Source organism: Salvelinus namaycush, chromosome 10 (genome assembly GCF_016432855.1).
Source record: "Salvelinus namaycush isolate Seneca chromosome 10, SaNama_1.0, whole genome shotgun sequence".
Lineage (NCBI taxonomy): Eukaryota > Metazoa > Chordata > Actinopteri > Salmoniformes > Salmonidae > Salvelinus > Salvelinus namaycush.
The window spans coordinates 45,605,705-45,627,754 of record NC_052316.1 but is presented as its reverse complement, the minus strand read 5'-3'; the positions used below and the strand labels follow the sequence as shown (position 1 = coordinate 45,627,754).

The following is a 22,050-nucleotide window of genomic DNA, read 5'->3' as shown; positions in this document are numbered from 1 at the left end:
TCTAACTTTACAGGCAGCCTCCCCTGCCCTACACTTGCTTCAGAGTTTAAACTCAAAACTGGTTTTCAAACTCATTGTTGTAACCAATTGACTCATAATAGTTTTATTTGCACAAAACCCTGGTAGAGCATAGGGGAAGTTAGGCCTTGTGGTGTTCATGTTTCCTTATTTTTGGGGGGGCTTTAAACCAGTCTAATTTCTCACTTAAAACATTTTTTTTGCTTTTAATACACTGTTATTATTCCTTCCTTTATGTATGAGTCTTTCCATGTAGGCAGCTGAGATGCTCTCAGAGGGTGAGCTGAAGGACTTTGCCCAGGGCCAGTCCCTGTACCGTGTTCTCCAGCCCTGGTGGGACGTCTTCAGTCACTACCTCTCCATCATGATGTTCTCAATCGGAACCCTCGGCGGAACCCTGCAGGCAAGGAATTTTAACAGAAAATGTTTCATTTGTGTTTTAATGCGATTTTCTTCACCAAGCTCTTGTTATTTTCAATGTAATTCCATCTGTCTCCCAGTGTATAAGGCTTTAGTTCCAGGTTATTATGACATTTCTGATGCTTCCTTATGTTTAAATTCCCTTGCCTGCAGGTCACCCTCCGCAAGATCGTCTGCGTCCCCTGTCAGATGACATCAGAAGACTTCTGTGTGGTTTTTAACCATAGAGGCACCACATTAAGGAATGCCACAACTGAAGCCAGCTTCCCTCTCCTCCCCAAGGGCCTTTACAAGCTAGATCTTCAGCAGTATACTTACGTTGACGCCGTGTGCTACGAAAAACAACTCCACTGGTTCGCCAAGTTCTTCCCCTACGTCGTGATGCTAGAGACTCTGGCTCTTGTGATTATAAGCAACTTGTGGTTCAAGTACCCTAGCACCAGCTCCAGACTCATGCACTTTGTCTCCATTCTACACAAATGCTGTGATTCTCCCTGGACCACACGGGCCTTGTCAGAGACAGTGGCAGAGCAGGGTGGGGCCCAGCCCTCAATGAGCATGTGTTGTCCTGCTCCCCAGGCCTCTTCAACATCAGAGTATAGCAGCAGAAGGCCGATGGGGACAGAGTTTCTTAGTGTTTTAGACAAAAAGGAAGGTGAGCAGGCCAAAGCTATCTTTGAGAAGGTGAAGAAATTGAAAGTACACGTGGAGGACAAAGACATCATTTATCACTTGTATATGAGGCAGATAGTCACCAAGATTGTGTTTCTGCTGTTCACCTTGGCCTATATCCCTTACGCAGCCTCACATATTCTGTTTGACGTTGACTGTGTTGTAGATTCCCAAGCGCTGATGCCGTTTCAGCCCTTTCACTGTGTTCACTCACTGGCCACCATTTTCCGGCTCCTCTCCTTGGTTTACACAGTACTGATGGTCATTTACAGCTTGACTTGCTTCTACAGCTTCTGGTGGATGATGAGAAACTCTCTCAGGGAGTACTCCTTTGACTCAGTGAGGGAGGAGAGCAGCTTTAGCGACATCCCCGATGTCAAGAATGACTTTGCCTTCATCCTCCACCTCCTGGACCAGTATAACCCTCTGTTCTCTAAACGCTTTGCAGTCTTCCTCTCAGAGGTCAGTGAGAAGAAACTGAGGCAGCTCAACCTGAACTACATGTGGCCTTTGGAGAAGCTGACCCAGAAGGTGATGCGTAACGCTCAGGACCAGATAGAGCTCCATCTCATGCTCCTCAGCGGCATCCCAGAGGCCGTGTTCGATATCAGGGAGCTGGAGGTGCTCAAGCTGCAGCTGATACCGGATCCTAGGCTCACACAGAAGCTTACGCAGCTTGGGAACATGAGAGAGATCTGGCTGGATCATTCTCCTGCCACCGTAGACCTCATGGCTCTGGGGTTTCTCTCTGAGAACCTGAGGATCCTGAGGATGAAGTTCACAGAGGTGGAACAGGCTCCCTGGTGGGTTTTCAGTTTGCGTAACCTGACTGAGCTCTATCTGTATGGAAATATGTTCAATCAGGACAACACGACGTTCGTCAACAGCCTACCCAAGCTCAAGAATCTGAAGGTGTTATTCATCAAGTGCACCATCACCGCGATGCCGAAAGTGATTACCAACTCAATACCCTCGATACAGAAGCTGTCCGTCGACAACGAAGGCACCCAACTCTCTGTCCTGCAGAGTCTGAAAATGATGTCACAGCTCACCTGCTTGGAGCTACTGAACTGTGATCTCCAGCGGATACCGAGTCATATCTTCAGCCTGAAGAACCTGCAAGAAATAGACCTCAAAGGGAACAACCTCAAAACCATTGAGGAGATCATCAGTTTCCAGCACCTTCCCAAGCTCTCTATCCTGAAGCTGAAGTACAACAGTATCATTTACATCCCAGTCCACGTTGGAGTGCTGGGCAACCTGGAGCAGCTTCACCTGGCTCATAACCTCATCAGCTGCATGCCAGCACAGCTGTTCCTGTGCAGCAGACTCTATCTGCTAGACCTCAGTCACAACAAGCTGTCTGCCATTCCCATTGAAATACAGGAACTGAAGAGACTGCAGCTCCTCAATGTGTCTAACAATAATGTATGTATATTATATATGATTATGATTACACATTTAATGTGTTCATTCATTAATCAAGTTTTTAGGAACTTTCTTTTTATACAGACACGTGGACATCATTGTAGTTGTGTAGGCTATTTGATTGTGTTAACTTAACCCACAATCCTAAAAGATTTATAAAGCAAGTGTAAAAACTGAGTGTTAAATCATTGTATTGAGAGAATGGTAATATATAGGTACCTTTTTTTTGAGAGAGAGAGAAACATCAGAACAACAGGCTGAATTGCAACTTTATAATCAGAATCTATTTGTTTTATCTCTTATACCTCAGATTGACCATCTCCCAGAAGGCATGTTCCAGTGTAAGACCCTCCAGTCCCTACTGCTAGGTCACAACAACCTGTCAGTGGTCCCCCACCAGGTAAGTGAGCAGAGTTGGGGTCAATTCTATTTCAATTCAGGAAGTCAACTGAAATTCAAATTTTCCTCAATGGTTTTCTGTAGGACAGATGTAGGCCCAATACATGGTTGGACAGTAGGCGGCAGGGACTGTGAATAATTATGTATGCATTAATTAGTATCATTCCATAGTTTTCCGTATTGCATGTGTGATAAGTGTTTTGTTTGTTGTGTATTTGTATGCTGATTTCACAAAATGAATTTCCATGTACATGGACAATAAAGGATATCGTATCGTATTATATTGTTCCTGATTTGAATAGCCTTAGTGCAAGTCTATTTGTGCTATCATGTCAACACCTTGTCACTCATTCCAGTGAAAAGGAGTTGACTTGATAACACAAACAATTCTGGGAAAGGCTTCTGAAGTGAAATGGAATTGACCTCAACCGTGCAGGTGAGTGAGCTGACCAACCTGGTGGTGTTGGACCTGAGGGGGAACCAGCTGGAGAGCCTTCCTGCCGAGCTGGAGGAGTGCCACAGCCTGATGCCTAGTGGACTGCTGGTAGAGGAGGGGCTGCTCAACTCTCTGTCCCCCACTGCCAAGGAGGGCTTCCAGAGGCCTGATAAGGAGTACCTTGGGAAAATGGAGGCTGAAGGAGTGGGGAATGCTCTCATCTGTAACCCCATTATCTGTAATACAGCAGGGCATGGAGATACGGCCTGCAGCGTGATATACTCCATGTGATTGGGCTACCCCAAATGAACATCCAACTCAGTGGCTTTAAACCTGGGGTATTAGTAGGCCTACGTGGTTTACCTGGCCTAGCCACAGGGGATACTTATTTAACATTTATTTTATCTGGGAGTCATACTGAGACTAAGGTCTCTTTTACAGATGAGCCCTGAATTACAAAAATTACAGAAAATACACATTAAAATACAAAGTGCAATCAGAAAGAAAAACTGTCAAAAACAAACACATTCATTAGTAGTAAGGTCCTCAATCAGATATCTGAATTACCTTAGAAGCACCAAAACATCAAATTTCAGAACAGTTTGAAGATTGTTCAACAAATAAGGTGCAAGAAAATTGAAAGCTGATTTACCTAACTCAGTAGAAACCAAAGGAATTTCCAGAGTTAATCATCCCTGAGACCGGGGGTGGTAGCTCATAAGTCTAAAGGTTAGTAATGATGTTAGGTACAGTGATTGTTTTTGTAAAAGGGCTTTATAAACGAAAACATAGCAATGTATCAATCTTCTTGACATCAAAGCGGGCCAACCAACTTCCTGGTAGAGAATGCAGTGATTAGTACGAAAACTGTCTATACGTTTGAAGGCTCATAAGAGCAAAGGACTAATCGCCTAGGTTAAGTACTAGTAAACGGGAAAATACTTACTTTTATAATAGTAATGTAATATGACTATTCCAAATGAACACTCTCCATGTTCCAATCCACTCTGTTGCTGCCAAGTACAATATACAGTCATTGTTTACAGTGGACCACTGACGAGTTCTGTTTGATAAAAAAATACTTACATTTTATACTGAGCTCCTGTTGGGGATTTCATAACACGACCATTTGTTTTTATAATGACGATTGCCGTGGTTTAGCCTGTGTGGTCAGACTAGTCACATAACTGTGGTCACTTAGTGTTACTCGTGCCACATACAAATAAAAGTGTGATTTTGTGAACTTAACCGTGACACTGTTTTTGAAAGACTGGGCAAGTCTTATCAGCCCATATCCACAATAATTGTTTGTTTTTTTAAATCTTTTTTTTTTTAAACTAGGCAAGTCAGTTAAGAACAAATTCTTATGTACAATGACAGTCTTCCAAAAGGCAAAAGGCCTGCGGGGACGGGGGCTGGGATTAAAAATAAAAATATATATAAATATAGGACAAAACACACATCACGACAAGAGAGACACCACAACACTAGATAAAGAAAGACCTAAGACAACAACATAGCAAGGCAGCAACACATGACAACACAGCATGGTAGCAACACAACATGATAACACAGCATGGTAGCAACACAACATGACAACACAGCATGGTAGCAACACAACAACACAGCATGGTACGAACATTATTGGGCACAGACAACAGCACAAAGGGCAAGAAGGTAGAGACATACATCACATACATCACGCAAGCAGCCACAACTGTCAGTAAAGGTGTCCATTATTTGAGTCTTTGAATGAAGAGATTGAGATAAAACTGTCCAGTTTGAGTGTTGCAGCTCGTTCCAGTCGCTAGCTGCAGCGAACTGAAAAGAGGAACAACCCATGAATGTGTGTGCTTTTGGGACCTGTAAGTTGGGAGATCTCTCCACGGTTCTGGATGGCCACCATGTCAGTGTAGTGCTCCGTGCACCACTTTCTAGCAGTGTCCCAGTTCATAGTTTTGTTGGAGTGATGGTAGGACCAGCCCTCTACTGCACATGGTGACAACTGAGGAATGACATATAAAAAAGGTCAATATTGACATACAGTACATGAATGAGTTTACATGAATGGGATTTTAGAAATACATAGATCTTTTGAAATGTGTTTCTTACTTGAGTACAGGAGGAAGAGGGTGATCCATGAGCTGGGGCTTCTGGCTTGCTGTGATGCAGAGCAGAAGTCCTGTGGAGACAACATCAAGCCATACTTTACAGACTGAGAAATGCATTGGCTGTCTGAAATGTATATAAACTAACGCATCTTAATTTTAAGGCATAAACCAATTCTCTCAACAGTACTTACCATTGTACGTTTTAAATGTGATGCTCTTTTGCAGGTAAATCTCCAAAGGATATGTTTCTAGTCTTATCCAGTGGATGAAATGATACTGCTCTCTGGTACTCTGTGCATACATATATATACACCAACCCACACTACAACAACGGCCACAGATCGGAATTCATCGTTATGACAATACCTGGGCATGAATAGACTACTCTGGAATTTCAACTGTTGGAACTCTGCTGTTGGGACAGCTTTATGTAGGCCCTAACAGTTTGTTGGCACAGTTTGTCACCGTTATAGTGCAATTCATGTATTATTTAGTGTTGTGTTGTGTAGTGGCTTTGCTGGCATGCATCCCACTTATTTTAGGTTTTGCCCCACCAAGATTTCCATGCTAAAATCGCCACTGGGTGTGACCACCATTTGCCTCATTCAGTGCGACACATCTCCTTTGCGTAGTTGATCAAGGTTGTTGATTGTGGCCCGTGGAATGTTGTTCCACTCCTCTTCAATGGCTGTGCAAATTTGCTGGATATTGGCAGGAACTGGAACACGCTGTCGTACACGTCGATCCAGAGCATCCCAAACATGCTCAATGGGGGGACATGTCTGGTGGGTATGCAGGCCATGGAAGAACTGGGACAGTTTCTGCTTTCTCTGAATTGTGTACAGATCCTTGCGACATGGGGCCGTGCATTATCATGCTGAAACATGAGGTGATCACAGCTGGTGAATTGCATGACAATGGGTCTCAGGATCTCGTCACGGTATCTATGCATTCAAATTTCCATCCATAAAATGCAATTGTGTTTGTTGTCTGTAGCTTATGCCTGCCCATACCATAACCCCACCACCACCATGGGGCACTCATTCACAATGTTCCAACAGATAGGAAATGTCATTGAGTCCAACACCTCAAACAAGTTGAGGTCACCTTTAAATCGCATGAAAGCCAGTTATGGCTATTTTTATTTAAAAAATCATGTTTAAATGGCTGAATAACTGAACAGTGCAGCAGGAGTACTTGATACTGTGATTCCTGAAATGCAGAACCTGTTGATGGAGTATTTTTTTCAAATCCTAAATTATACTTTTGTTACATTATTTGGTAGATCAGCTGGTTTGCTAGCTCTCAGTCTCATTGACCACAAAACGTTGCTAACGCTAGCTAGCTAACCACTTAATATAATATAACTGTCACGCCTGCTTCCGCTCCCCTTCTCTGGAGCTCGAGGACGCCAGGCTGCACATCATTACGCACACCTGTCACCATCATTACGCGGATCAGAGCTCATTGGACTCACCTGGACTCCTTCACTTTGTTGATTGCCCCCTCTATATCTGTCTGTTCCTCAGTTTGTTCCCCGTGTCAGCATTATTGTTGTTTTATTTTCCCCTGTCCAGATGCTGTCCTTGTTTGATTCATGTCTTTTATTTATTAAATGTTCACTCCCTGTACTTGCTTCTCGTCTCCTAGCGTCTGTCCTCACAATAACTTGTTCTCAAAATGTATGTTAGCTAGCTAAGTTGGAAATGTTATGAATACAACTCCCATCTGCTGTCGACATCCCATCTGCTGTCGATATGATTTGAGAGCACTAGTTAGCTCCAAAAGGCAGAGTTTCTAAATTAAAAAATAAGTAGTTGAGGATGTTATTACTCCAACCTCGTGAAAGTTACAAACTGACGTGTTTTCTTTTTTGCCAAAAATAACTTTATATCAAAGGAGTGCCTTTGATTTGATGGCCTACACATGCACAGTTCGGTGTGAGAAGACCGACAGACCCGATGATGTGTTTCTACGTATGAGCTTAGCTAGCCAACATTGCCATGACATCGCCTGAGTGTTATCGGGGATTTCTTTAGGAGAAGCAGTTTCTGCCCATCTTCATACTGTGTGTAACGGATGTGAAATGGCTAGCTAGTTAGCGGGTACGCGCTAGTAGCGTTTCAATCAGTTACGTCACTTGCTCTGAAACCTATTAGTAGTGTTGCCCCTTGCTCTGCAAGAGCCGCGGCTTTTGTAATGGGTAACGACGCTTCGTGGGTGACTGTTGTTGATGTGTGCAGAGGGACCCTGGTTCGCGCCCGTGTCGGGGCGAGAGGACGGTTTAAAGTTATACTGTTACATTGATGCTGTTGACCCGGATCACTGGTTGCTGCGGAAAAGGAGGAGGTTGAAAGTGGGGTGAGTGTAACGGATGTGAAATGGCTAGCTAGTTAGCGGGTACGCGCTAGTAGCGTTTCAATCAGTTACGTCACTTGCTCTGAAACCTAGATGTAGTGTTGCCCCTTGCTCTGCAAGGAGCGATGGGTAACGACGCTTCGTGGGTGACTGTTGTTGATGTGTGCAGAGGGTCCCTGGTTCGCGCCCGTGTCGGGGCGAGGGGACGGTTTAAAGTTATACTGTTACATGTGCTCTGTGTGGTTACAGCTTTGACTGCATGCTGACAGTGAATTCAGAGCCATTTAGTGGCTAGCTACACTACAAACATCATTTTACCAGGTTTCTGTGAAGCATTGTAATGACAGTCTGACACAACATACCCAAGAGTTTCCTGATTTTCCAAGAGTTTCCTGATCTGTGTTTATTTGATTGTTTATTAGAGACACAGTTTGAGATCATTCTGAGGGGATTTTGCCAGTTGTAGGGATTTGGGCTTCCTGGGAAAATGTCAGAGGTTGCTAAAGTAACCAGGGGGGGGGCGCGGGGCTTAAAAGAAGGAAGCCCTCTTGGGATCCTTTCGTGCCACTCTACTTATTCTTATTCTACTGGTATATTTGAGTTAATTTTGCTCTCTGTTGGTACATTTGAACTCAGATAGCCATGGACTATTAATTTGCAGCTATTATAAAAAGCATCGGACAGAAAATAATGGAAAAATAAGAACATTATTGACAATGTTTGAAACGTTTATTATATTTAAAAAGACACTTTTTCAACATCAAATTTAATTCTGTAACACAGTGACTGTGGTTTAAAAATAAATATAACTTTGGCCACTTGTGGTCATATACCAGCCAGTGGTGAACAATTTGTTCAATACAAAACTCCCTTTGGGAGAAAAAATACATTTTCTGTAGGACCATCATGAGAACAGATGATTCTGTATACTCAACGTAGCACCTCTCTCCCAGTCAGACGATTCAAGGCTATCTAACCTACTACATTACAATACTGAGGAACTGTGATCCAGGTGTGACCAGCAGATCTTCTTTGAAAACAGAGCCAGCCTGTTCCTGCAGTTGTTCCTGCAGTTGTTCCTGCAGTTGTTCCTGCAGTTGTTTCTGCTGTTGTTCCGGCTGTTGTTCCGGCTGTTGTTCCGGCTGTTGTTCCGGCTGTTGTTCCTGCAGTTGTTCCTGCTGTTGTTCCGGCTGTTGTTCCGGCTGTTGTTCCGGCTGTTGTTCCTGCAGTTGTTCCGGCTGTTGTTCCTGCAGTTGTTCCGGCTGTTGTTCCGGCTGTTGTTCCGGCTGTTGTTCCTGCTGTTACTGTTGTTGGTCTCTATATGAGGCTGTCGATGCTGTTCCTGCAGTGGTTCCTGCAGTTGTTCCTGCAGTGGTTCCTGCAGTTGTTCCGGCTGTTGTTCCGGCTGTTGTTCCGGCTGTTGTTCCGGCTGTTGTTCCTGCAGTTGTTCCAGCTGTTGTTCCTGCAGTTGTTCCGGCTGTTGTTCCGGCTGTTGTTCCGGCTGTTGTTCCGGCTGTTGTTCCGGCTGTTGTTCCGGCTGTTGTTCCTGCTGTTACTGTTGTTGGTCTCTATATGAGGCTGTCGATGCTGTTCCTGCAGTGGTTCCTGCAGTGGTTCCTGCAGTTGTTCCGGCTGTTGTTCCGGCTGTTGTTCCGGCTGTTGTTCCGGCTGTTGTTCCTGCAGTTGTTCCTGCAGTTGTTCCTGCAGTTGTTCCGGCTGTTGTTCCGGCTGTTGTTCCGGCTGTTGTTCCTGCAGTTGTTCCTGCAGTTGTTCCGGCAGTTGTTCCGGCTGTTGTTCCGGCTGTTGTTCCTGCAGTTGTTCCGGCTGTTGTTCCGGCTGTTGTTCCGGCTGTTGTTCCGGCTGTTGTTCCGGCTGTTGTTCCGGCTGTTGTTCCGGCTGTTGTTCCGGCTGTTGTTCCTGCTGTTGTTCCTGCTGTTACTGTTGTTGGTCTCTATATGAGGCTGTCGATGCTGTTCCTGCAGTGGTTCCTGCAGTGGTTCCTGCAGTTGTTCCTGCAGTTGTTCCTGCAGTTGTTCCGGCTGTTGTTCCGGCTGTTGTTCCGGCTGTTGTTCCTGCAGTTGTTCCGGCTGTTGTTCCGGCTGTTGTTCCAGCTGTTGTTCCTGCAGTTGTTCCTGCAGTTGTTCCGGCTGTTGTTCCGGCTGTTGTTCCTGCAGTTGTTCCGGCTGTTGTTCCGGCTGTTGTTCCGGCTGTTGTTCCTGCAGTTGTTCCGGCTGTTGTTCCGGCTGTTGTTCCGGCTGTTGTTCCTGCAGTTGTTCCGGCTGTTGTTCCGGCTGTTGTTCCTGCAGTTGTTCCTGCAGTTGTTCCGGCTGTTGTTCCGGCTGTTGTTCCGGCTGTTGTTCCGGCTGTTGTTCCGGCAGTTGTTCCGGCAGTTGTTCCGGCAGTTGTTCCGGCAGTTGTTCCTGCTGTTACTGTTGTTGGTCTCTATATGAGGCTGTCGATGCTGTTCCTGCAGTTGTTCCTGCTGTTGTTCCGGCTGTTACTGTTGTTGGTCTCTATATGAGGCTGTCGATGCTGTTCCTGCAGTGGTTCCTGCAGTTGTTCCGGCAGTTGTTCCTGCAGTTATTCTTGCTGTTGTTCCTGCTGTTACTGTTGTTGGTCTCTATATGAGGCTGTCGATGCTGTTCCTGTAGGTCTGTAAAGGTTCCTCAATGTCTGAGGTGCTGTTCAGATCAAACTTGTTAGCTGGAAGGAGGCAATGAAGAGCATATTGATGAGTATTGTCAAGTAAGAAATAGCCATTCTGAATCAAATCTGTGTTATGAAACAGGGATGTTTTTGAATTTCTTATGTCTTTCTTATTCCTAGCCAATGACTGAGTGGAGAAGATAAGGGCCTTCTTCTGTGTTTACCTTTCTGTCTGATTCGTTTGAGGAGCCATGCAGCCAGAAACAGGCCAGATAATGACACAGCGCCCCCTGCTGCCAGGCCTAGGATAGTGGGGTTCAATGGAGGCTCAGGTGTGGCTGGAGGAAACAAGAAACAACAGAGGAAAACAGTCAAACAATCTGAATCAACTGATCGGTCACATCACTGACTACAACCCTCTCAAAAAATGTTCGTATTTTGGTAGCCCCCTTATGTAGGATATGAACTCATGATGCATTCATAAAGCCTTTATAACCGCTACATAAGACATACTTTGTCCTGATGACCAGCAAATATCCAAATACCCATGGTGATCATAGCCCTCATCACAGCTGAAGTTGCAGACAGAGCCCCAGGTATGTGAGGGGGCCTCACAGCTGACCTGACCCCCCAGAGGAACCACAGGAGAGGGGCACTGGATAGCTGAGAGAAGGACACACAGTGGTTAGTATATAAAAATACCACAAAAGGTAACAAAACGGTTGTGAATGAAATCATGAAAATGGTTGTCGTTGGAGAGCTCATGTGTGTGGCGGACATCCATAAGGAGATAAGACCTGTAGGTAAAATGGATGCACGCATGACTGCAACTCGCTGTGGATTAAAGCGTCTGTTAAATGGCAAATATATACAGTATATACAGTATATATATATATATATATATATATATATATATATATATATATATATATATATATATATATTGAGTTTCTCCCCCACGGAGTTGCCCTCAGAACAGCCTCAATTCGTCGGACATGTACTCTACAAGGTATCGAAAGCATTCCACAGGGATGCTGGATCATGTTGACTCCAATGCTTCCCGCAGTTGTGTCAAGTTGGCTGGATGTCCTTTGGGTAGTGGACCATTCTTGATACACGGGAAACTGTTGAGCGTGAAAAACCCAGCAGCGTTGCAGTTCTTGACACATTCAAACCGTTGGGCCTGGCACCTACAACCATACCCCATTCAAAGGCACTTAAATATTTTGTCTTGTCCATTTACCCCTTATGAATGGCACACATACACAATCCAATTGTCTTAAGGCTTAAAATCCTTATTTAACCGGTCTCCTCACCTTCATCTACACTGATTGAAATTGATTTAACAAGTGACATCAATAAGGGATCATAGCTTTCACCTGGATTCACCTGGTCAGTCTTTGTCATGGAAAGAGCAGGTGTTCTTAATATTTTGTACACTCGGGCTGAGTAAAACCTCTCACTTCACCTCTTTCTCTCCATTTAAACTCAGTCTATACTGTTTTAGTATTGTGTGTAAATGTGTAAATTGACTGAGATTAAACAGAGCGGAAAAGGCAAAGTGAGAGATTTTACTCAGCCCAAAATCTGTCCATGAAAATAAGCCCCTGAAGTGAGGAATTTTCGTATGAAGGTCAATGAGATTGTGTTGAATTTGGTCAACAACAAAAATGTCATTGCTAACTTGCTACGTGAGGCTTATTTGATTGAATAGAGGTTTCATTATGTTTATGGCCCTGGTAGTTTGAGGCTCCTGAGTGGCGCAGCGGTCTAATGCACTGCATCTCAATGCAAGAGGCGTCACTACAGTCCCTGGTTCGTATCCAGGCTGCATCCGGCTGTGATTGGGAATCCCATAGGGCGGCACAGAATTGGCCCAGTGTTGTCCGGGGTAGGCTGTCATTGTAAATAAGAAATTGTTCTTAACTGACTTTCCTAGTTAAATAAATACCTGTAGTTTTACGAATGCACTGATATAAGTGGACGCACGTGACATTTCAGCAACTTTGAGAAAAATGACTTCATATTGGAGTAGTGCCTGTTGTTGTCATAGAGATAGATGGGGGACTAGTCATTGATATAAGCCTTTTAGCAGGGAGATTGCCTTTGAAGGCCTCCACCCGTTTCAAGTAGTCACCTGGGTGGGGATTCTATGAGTTGTGTACAATCGGCCAATGAAGAAGAAGGAAATGTAATACTTCAACATTCTCGCCTCCTCCCGCCTGCCTTGCATCTTTGAGGACATGTATTTCCATTGTTAGAGTGGTCATATGTCTATCTAGTCAATAAAGACATCGGTTTTAAAAACTCTTGTCAATATAGACAATGGTTTAAATCAGGTCTATTTTAAAGATGCAAAAAAGTTTGTCCTTACCTTCACAGTGTGGTATCTCCTCACTCCACTCAGCAGCTGATGCGCAGGTCACCGTGATCGCCCCCTTGAGGAGATAACCCTCAGAGCAGCTAAAGTTACAGCTGCTTCCATAGGTGAAGTCTTCTCCACAGCTGATAGCGCCATCCTGTGGCTGCTGGAGGGTAGGGCAGCTTACAGCTGCAAGACAGAGTGAATAGTGGTGCAGTGGTCAGTCTGTGTCCAGAGACAATTCTAGACTGTCATACAATTACAAAACTCTATTTGTCCTCCTAGATATTTCTGAATGTAAAATGTCCTGTGTCATTCATATATTTATAGCAACTACAGATGATGTAACATGTTATGGGGGCTACGTTTACAGATATCCAGAACCTGTACACACCAACACACTGCGGCTGTGAGTCGTTCCACTGTCCCGAGGCTCCACACTGCAGGGTAGCAGAGCTGGAGGCCAGCCTCTCATAGCCCTCCTCACAGGTAAAGGTACAGGTGGACAGGTAGCTGAAGGAGCCCAGGGGATGGGAGCAGGTCATGGAACCCTTCACAGGTTCATACAGCTCACTGCATAAGACCACTGAGGAGGAGAGGGCAGATCGCAATACATGACTAAATGTGTCACGATGAAGACATTACTCAAGATACACAACAACTGAAATACAGGAGGTCTAAGCTGTCATACTGGTATAAAGACCGATAGCAAGACACTGAAGTAATTCAAAGAAAGTACAAATCAAAAGGTTACAACAAATGGTAGCTGTTATTTTATTCTCTCATTAGTCTTTCCAGAACACTTTATTTATAAGGTTAATAAGAGGATATACTTACATTCACAGGTGGGAGGCTGTTCCGACCATGATTCTGAGGCTGTGCATCTCACAGGCCCGGAGCTGCTCAGCCGGTACCCCTCTTCACAGGAATACTGACACGTCGAGTCAAAGGAGAAATTCCCATTGGGGTGAGAGCAACTGACACTGGCTTTAGCAGGGACAGTGACCTCCTCCATCTTACATTCAACAACTGCCGACAAAGGAAAACAGGCAAGGAGTTACTTTTAAGAGAACTTTGAATGTGATAGCACAATGCAGTTGGTTTCATACTGCCTGTATTAGATTATTGGATAATATCATCCTGGCTTGCTTACCATGTTCACACTGCTCTCCGTAGAAGCCCTCAAAGCATTTACAGTGGTGGCTGTTGATGGTCTCCACACACTCTCCATGGTAACATGAGTCGCTCTGACACGAGGCTGTGAAGCACAGAGCCGTCTTCTTCTTCATACACGTCTCGTCGTTCCACTTCCCTGTGTCCTTCTCTCTCTTGATGTACATCTCCACACAGTCCTCGTTGTTCCCCCCGTTGTTGGGTTCCCCATCTGCCCAGTTCTCTGCCTCTTTAGTCAGGGTCTTATTGGTCCCCACCCAGGTCCACACGTCGTCCACCTTACGGATCCCTATCCAGTAATAGTTGGTCTGCCTGGGCAGGATGCTGTTAACAGAATGTGACTGGCAGATCGGGTGTTGTATGTGGAGGATGAGGGCTGCAGTAGATATTTCAGATAGGGGGGAGTGAGGCCTAAGAGGCTTTTATAAATAAGCAACAACCAGTGGGTCTTGCGACAGGTATACAGAGATGGCCAGTTTACAGAAGAGTGCAGTGATGTGTCCTATAAGGAGAATTGGTGGCAAGTAAGCATTTCACGGTAAGGTCTACACTTGTTGTATTCGGTGCATGTGACAAGTTTGATTTGATTTGAAATCTGATGGCCGAATGGTAAAGTACATCTAGCCACTCGAGAGCACCCTTACCTGCCGATCTATAAATTATGTCTCCGTAATCTAGCATGGGAAGGATGGTCATCTGTATCAGGGTTAGTTTGGCAGCTGGGGTGAAAGGAGCGATTACGATAGTGGAAACCAAGTCTAGATTTAACTTTAGCCCGCAGCTTTGATATGTGCTGAGAGAAGGACAGTGTACCTACCTTCTAGCCATACTTCCAAGTACTTGTATGAGTTGACTACCTAAAACTCGAAACCCTCGTAGTAATCACACCTGTGGGGAGAGGGGCATTCTGCTTACAAAACCACATGACCTTTGTTTTGGAGGTGTTCAGAACAAGGTTAAGGGTAGAGAAAGCTTGTTGGACACAAAGAAAGCTTTGTTGTAGAGCATTTAACACTAAATCCGGGGAGGGGCCAGCTGAGTTTAAGACTGTATCATCTGCATATAAATGGATGAGAGAGCTTCCTACTGCCTGAGAGCTATGTTGTTGATGTAAATTGAGAAGATTGAGGCCTAGGAATGAGCCTAGGGTTACTCCCTTGGTGACAGGCAGTGGCTGAGGGAGGGGAGCCCCATCGCCAATAAGAAGACTTGTCATAATGACAAATTGGATCAATGTTATTCTAATGATGAAACCTAGGCCTACCTGATTCAATGCAGATGTTTTTGTCCAACTGACAGGTTACTGAAATGTATTCAAACTGCATACTATAGTTATTTATCACATTTATATACTTTTTTCAATCAATGAAATCCACCATAAAACTTTTGCTATAAGTATTGCAAATTCTTCTCCAATGACAACAACTCATTACGCTGTTAATTTGGCCTATAAATGATCACATTATTTACAGTGGTGGAAAAAGTACCAAATTGTCACACTGTAGTAAAAGTAAAGATACCTTAATAGAAAATGACTCAAGTAAAAGTGAAAGACACCCAGTAAAATACTACTTTAGTAAAAGTCTAAACGCTTTTGGTTTTAAATATACTTTAGTATCAAAAGTAAATGTAATTGCTAAAATATACTTCAAGTATTAAAGGTAAAAGTATAAGTCATTTCAAATTCCCTATATTAAGCAAACCAGACAGCACCATGTTATTGATTTTTTTATTTTACAGATAGCCAGGGGCACACTCCAACACTCAGACATCATTACAGATAGCCAGGGGCACACTCCAACACTCAGACATCATTACAGATAGCCAGGGGCACACTCCAACACTCAGACATCATTACAGATAGCCAGGGGCACACTCCAACACTCAGACATCATTACAGATAGCCAGGGGAACACTCCAACACTCAGACATAATTTACAGATAGCCAGGGGCACACTCCAACACTCAGACATCATTACAGATAGCCAGGGGCACACTCCAACACTCAGACATCATTTACAGATAGCCAGGGGCACACTCCAACACTCAGACATCATTTACAGATAGCCAGGGGCACACTCCAACACTCATCATTTACAAACGAAGCATTTGTGTTTAATGAGTCCGCCAGATCAGAGGCAGTAGAGATGACCAGGGATGTTCTCTTGATAAGTGCATGAATTTGACCATTTTCTTGTCCTGCTAGCTATTCAAAATGTAACAAGTACTTTTGGATGTTAGGGAAAATGTATGGAGTAAAAAATACACTGCTCAAAAAAATAAAGGGAACACTAAAATAACACATCCTAGATCTGAATGAATTAAATATTCTTATTAAATACTTTTTTCTTTACATAGTTGAATGTACTGACAACAAAATCACACAAAAATGATCAATGGAAATCAAATGTATCAACCCATGGAGGTCTGGATTTGGAGTCACACTCAAAATTAAAGTGGAAAACCACACTACAGGCTGATCCAACTTTGATGTAATGTCCTTAAAACAAGTCAAAATGAGGCTCAATAGTGTGTGTGGCCTCCATGTGCCTGTATGACCTCCCTACAACGCCTGGGCATGCTCCTGATGAGGTGACGGATGGTCTCCTGAGGGATCTCCTCCCAGACCTGGACTAAAGCATCCACCAACTCCTGGACAGTCTGTGGTGCAACGTGGCGTTGGTGGATGGAGCGAGACATGATGTCCCAGATGTGCTCAATTGGATTCAGGTCTGGGGAACGGGCGGGCCAGTCCATAGCATCAATGCCTTCCTCTTGCAGGAACTGCTGACACACTCCAGCCACATGAGGTCTAGCATTGTCTTGCATTAGGAGGAACCCAGGGCCAACCGCACCAGCATATGGTCTCACAAGGGGTCTGAGGATCTCATCTCGGTACCTAATGGCAGTCAGGCTACCTCTGGTGAGCCCATGGAGGGCTGTGCGGCCCCCCAAAGAAATGCCACCCCACACCATGACTGACCCACCGCCAAACCGGTCATGCTGGAGGATGTTGCAGGCAGCAGAACGTTCTTCACGGCGTCTCCAGACTGTCACGTCTGTCACATGTGCTCAGTGTGAACCTGCTTTCATCTGTGAAGAGCACAGGGCGCCAGTGGTGAATTTGCCAATCTTGGTGTTCTCTGGCAAATGCCAAACGTCCTGCACGGTGTTGGGCTGTAAGCACAACCCCCACCTGTGGACGTCGGGCCCTCATACCACCCTCATGGAGTCTGTTTCTGACAGTTTGAGCAGACACATGCACATTTGTGGCCTGCTGGAGGTCATTTTGCAGGGCTCTGGCAGTGCTCCTCCTGCTCATTCTTGCACAAAGGCGGAGGTAGCGGTCCTGCTGCTGGGTTGTTGCCCTCCTACGGCCTCCTCCACGTCTCCTGATGTACTGGCCTGTCTCCTGGTAGCGCTTCCATGCTCTGGACACTACGCTGACAGACACAGCAAACCTTCTTGCCACAGCTAGCATTGATGTGCCATCCTGGATGAGCTGCACTACCTGAGCCACTTGTGTGGGTTGTAGACTCCGTCTCATGCTAACACTAGAGTGAAAGCACCACCAGCATTCAAAAGTGACCAAAACATCAGCCAGGAAGCATAGGAACTGAGAAGTGGTCTGTGGTCACCACCTGCAGAACCACTCCTTTATTGGGGGTGTCTTGCTAATTGCCTCTAATTTCCACCTGTTGTCTATTCCATTTGCACAACAGCATGTGAAATTTATTGTCAATCAGTGTTGCTTCCTAAGTGGACAGTTTGATTTCACAGAAGTGTGATTGACTTGGAGTTACATTGTGTTGTTTAAGTGTTCCCTTTATTTTTTTGAGCAGTGTACATAATTTTCTTTAGGAATGTGGTGAAGGAAAAGGAAAAGTTGTAAAAAAATATAAATAGTAAAGTACAGATACCCCCAAAAACAACATAAGTATTACTTTAACATATTTTTTACTTAACTACTTTACACCACTGATTATTTATTGACATGTTTGTTTTTGAACAAATTAATTTGCTATCTGTGGTTTAAGTTATCTAAAACTGGTTGGCAATGCCCACAGACCAGGGATGTGTAGCCTAAAGGCCAGCAGAGGGCGATATTAATCTAGTATTGAGGGTTTCATTTCACCGTCCAAACGCATTGTATGCTGTCGGCAAGGCACTCGTATCCCCCGTGGACCGGTTCGTACCTAAAACATTCTCCATTCAGGCTGCAAAAGCGTTGATTTCCTCCTTAACTAGATGTAATGGCAAGAAGGCTGGGGGAAAAAAGGGGGAAAATATGTGAACTTTCTTAATGAAACACCATTGCCTGCCCAGCTAGGTAATGTTGCATAAAATGTGAGGTGCCAGGACAACAACCTCTCCCTCAATGTGAGCGAAACAAAGGAGCTGATCGTGGACTACAGGAAAAGGAGGGCCCGAACATGCCCCTGTTCACATCGATGGGGATGTAGTGGAGTGGTTTGAGAGATTCAAGTTCCTTGGTGTCTACATCACCAACAAACTATCATGGTCCAACCACACCAAGACAACAAGAGGGCACTACAATGCCTTTTCCCCCTCAGGAGACTGAAAAGATTTGGCATGGGTCCCCAGATCGTCAAAAAGTTCTACAACTGCACCATCAAGAGCATCCTGACCGGTTGCATTATCGCCTGGTATGGCAACTGCTCGGCATCCGACCATAAGGCGCTACAGAGGGTAGTGTGTACAGCCCAGTACATCACTGGGGCCAAGCTTCCTGCCATACAGGACCTCTATACTAGGCGGTGTCAGAGGAAGGCACAAAAAATTGTCAAAGACTGCAGTCACCCAAGTCATAGACTGTTCTCTCTGCTACCGCACGGCACGTGGTATCGGAGCGACAAGTCTAGGTCCAAAAGGCTCCTTAACAGCTTCTACCCCCAAGCCATAAGACTGCTGAACAATTAATCAAATGACCACCCGGACTATTTACATTGACCCCCCCCCCCCCTTTGTTTTTACACTGCTGCTACTCGCTGTTAATTATCTATGCATAGTCACTTTACCCCTACCTACATTTATTTAACCTTTATTTAACTAGGCAAGTCAGTTAAGAACAAATTCTTATTTTCAATGACGGCCTAGGAACAGTGGGTTAACTGCCTTGTTCAGGAGCAGAATGACAGATTTCTACCTTTATTTTTGGGGCGGCAGCGTAGCCTAGTGGTTAGAGCATTGGACTAGTAACCGAAAGGTTGCAAATTCGAATCCCTGAGCTGACAAGGTAAAAATCTGTTGTTCTGCCCCACTGTTCCTAGGCCCCTGAACAAGGCAGAATGATGGCACTGTTCCTAGGCCCCTGAACAAGGCAGAATGATGGCACTGTTCCTAGGCCCCTGAACAAGGCAGAATGATGGCACTGTTCCTAGGCCCCTGAACAAGGCAGAATGATGGCACTGTTCCTAGGCCCCTGAACAAGGCAGAATGATGGCACTGTTCCTAGGCCCCTGAACAAGGCAGAATGATGGCACTGTTCCTAGGCCCCTGAACAAGGCAGAATGATGGCACTGTTCCTAGGCCCCTGAACAAGGCAGAATGATGGCACTGTTCCTAGGCCCCTGAACAAGGCAGAATGATGGCACTGTTCCTAGGCCCCTGAACAAGGCAGAATGATGGCACTGTTCCTAGGCCGTCATTGGAAATAAGAATTTGTTCTTAACTCAAATTTTCAAATCAAATTTATTTGTCACACACATGGTTAGCAGATGTTAATGGGAGTGTAGCGAAATGCTTGTGCTTCTAGTTCCGACCATGCAGTAATATCTAACAAGTAATATAACCTAACAATTTTACAACAACTACCTGTAAAGGAATGAATACGAATATGTACATAAAAATATATGAATGAGTGATGCCCGAACGGCGTAGGCAAGATGCAGTAGATGGTATAGAGTACAAAATATACATATGAGATGAGTAATGTAGGGTATGAAAACATTATATTAAGTGACATTGTTTAAAGTGGCTAGTGTACATATGAGATGAGTAATGTAAGCATTATATAAAGTGGCTAGTGATAAATTGATTACATCATTATATAAAGTGGCTAGAGTTGAGTCAGTATGTTGGCAGCAGCCACTCAATGGCTGTTTAACAGTCTGATGGCCTTGAGATAGAAGCTGTTTTTCAGTCTCTCGGTCCCCGTTTTGATGCACCTGTACTGACCTCGCCTTCTGGATGATAGTGGGGTGAACAGGCAGTGGCTCGGGTGGTTGTTGTCCTTGATGATCTTTTTGGCCTTCCTGTGACATCGGGTGGTGTAGGTGTCCTGGAGGGCAGGTAGTTTGCACCCGGTGATGCGTTGTGCAGACCTCACTACCCCCTGGTGAGCCTTACGGTTATGGGCGGAGCAGCTGTTGTACCAGGCGGTGATATAGCCCGACAGGATGCTCTCGATCGTGCATCTGACTTGTCTAGTTAAATAAAGGTAAAATAAAAAAAATAGTGTTACTTTTTATATATTTTTTAAACTTTAGTTTATTTAGTAAATATTGAATTAACTCTATTTCTTGAACTGCATTGTTGGTTAAGGGCTTGTAAGTAAGCATTTCACTGTAAGGTTATATTCGGCGCTTGTGACAAATAAAATTGGATTTGGATTTGATTTCCACCACCATTCATGTTAGTGGCTAATGCTACTTCCTGATGTTGCGCGTTCAGCCAGGCGTAAACAGACTGCTGCAAACTGATTGGCTAAACGAGATACGCAACATCCAGGACTAGCATTCCTAGGCATTAGACGCTTTAGCATGGAGGTGCATATTTTCCCAGTTTTCCCCCTCCTCGCCATTTAATCCAGTTAAGGAGGAAATCTATTCCTTTGCAGCCTTAATGGAGAATGTTTTAGGAAAGGACTCAATATCGCTATCTGCCTGCCTTTGGCCTATGGGCTGGGAAACTACAACCCTCAGGGGCCAGAGTGAGTGTAACACTTCCCCCCATCCCTAGCAAACATAGCTGATTAAAATATACCGAACAAAAATATAAACGCAACATGCAACAATTTCATTTTTTTTACTGAGTTACAGTTCATATAAGGAAATCAGTTAATTGAAAGAAATTCATTAGGCCCTAATCTATGGATTGCACATGACTGGGCAAAGGTGCAGCTATACTGGGGAACCAGGCCAAGCCAATCAGAATGAGTTTTTCCCACAAAAGGGCTTTATTACAGACAGAAATACTCATCAGCTGACTGGGTGGCTGGTCTCAGACAATCCCGCAGGTGAAGAAGCCGGATGTATAGGTCCTGGGCTGGCGTGGTTACACCTGGTCTGTGGTTGTGATGCCATATTCTCTAAAATGTCATTGGCTTATGTTAGAGAAATGAACATAAAATTATCCGGCAACAGCCCTGGAGGACATTCCTGCAGTCAGCATGCCAATTGAACACTCCCTCAAAACATGAGACATCTGTAGCTTTGTGTGACAAAACTGCACATTTTCTGTGGCCTTTTATTGTCCCCAACACAAGGTGCACCTGTGTAATGACCATGCTGTTTAAACAGCTTCTTGATATGCCACATCTTGGCAAAGGAGAAACGCTTACTAACAGGGATGTAAACTTATTTCTCCACAAAATTTGAGCGAAATACACTTTCTGTGCGTATGTAACATTACTGGGGTCTTTTATTTCACTTCATGAAACATGGGACCAACACATTACATGTTGCGTTTATATTTTTGTTCAGCTTAATCGCATTCTAAACTGAAGATCATGATTAGTTGATCATTGGAGTCAGGTGTGTTAGCTGGGGCAAAAGTGTGACACCAATCAGGGCCCCGACGACTGGAGTAGGCAATGGCTCATGTCAAAAAAATAATGCATAGCCCGCCGCTATTGCAGCCATAAAGGTAATGATTGCAGTTCGGTAACGTAGCATAATATGTTGCGTTCTACCTGCGTTTTCTCGTACCACTATGGCATTGACCATTTTGTATTGATAAAGAGGGTAACGTATTTTGATTTTTATATCATACGGATTTAATCACCA

At 44.5% G+C, this 22,050-nt stretch overlaps 2 protein-coding genes across 2 annotated transcripts; one reads left to right on the top strand and one right to left on the bottom strand.

The window, feature by feature from the left end:
* The first annotated feature begins 283 nt into the window (after positions 1 to 283).
* Positions 284 to 4,561, top strand: LOC120054573 (volume-regulated anion channel subunit LRRC8B-like). Its single transcript, XM_039002024.1, has 4 exons — positions 284 to 421; positions 592 to 2,538; positions 2,849 to 2,938; positions 3,374 to 4,561. The coding sequence occupies exons 1-4, from the start codon at positions 284 to 286 to the stop codon at positions 3,662 to 3,664; spliced, it is 2,466 nt and encodes an 821-aa protein (XP_038857952.1). The 3' UTR covers positions 3,665 to 4,561.
* A 6,255-nt stretch (positions 4,562 to 10,816) lies between these two features.
* On the bottom strand, positions 10,817 to 21,990 carry LOC120054366 (E-selectin-like). The gene is made up of 7 exons (XM_039001777.1): positions 21,973 to 21,990; positions 14,004 to 14,364; positions 13,688 to 13,879; positions 13,245 to 13,436; positions 12,863 to 13,039; positions 11,034 to 11,151; positions 10,817 to 10,826 (listed from the first exon to the last, which is right to left on the bottom strand). The coding sequence occupies exons 1-7, from the start codon at positions 21,988 to 21,990 to the stop codon at positions 10,817 to 10,819; spliced, it is 1,068 nt and encodes a 355-aa protein (XP_038857705.1).
* Positions 21,991 to 22,050: the final 60 nt, after the last annotated feature.

Excerpts from the sequence above, each read along its gene's own strand:
- LOC120054366 (XM_039001777.1), bottom strand. Across the intron at positions 13,040-13,244 it reads CTCACAGCCGCAGTGTGTTG|CTGTAAGCTGCCCTACCCTC; the intron begins GTGTGTACAGGT and ends TCTGTCTTGCAG. Across the intron at positions 11,152-12,862 it reads GGAGATACCACACTGTGAAG|CTATCCAGTGCCCCTCTCCT; the intron begins GTAAGGACAAAC and ends TCCTTCTCTCAG.
- LOC120054573 (XM_039002024.1), top strand. The coding sequence starts at position 284 with ATGCTCTCAGAGGGTGAGCTGAAGGACTTTGCCCAGGGCCAGTCCCTG. Across the intron at positions 2,539-2,848 it reads TCAATGTGTCTAACAATAAT|ATTGACCATCTCCCAGAAGG; the intron begins GTATGTATATTA and ends CTTATACCTCAG. Across the intron at positions 2,939-3,373 it reads TGTCAGTGGTCCCCCACCAG|GTGAGTGAGCTGACCAACCT; the intron begins GTAAGTGAGCAG and ends TCAACCGTGCAG.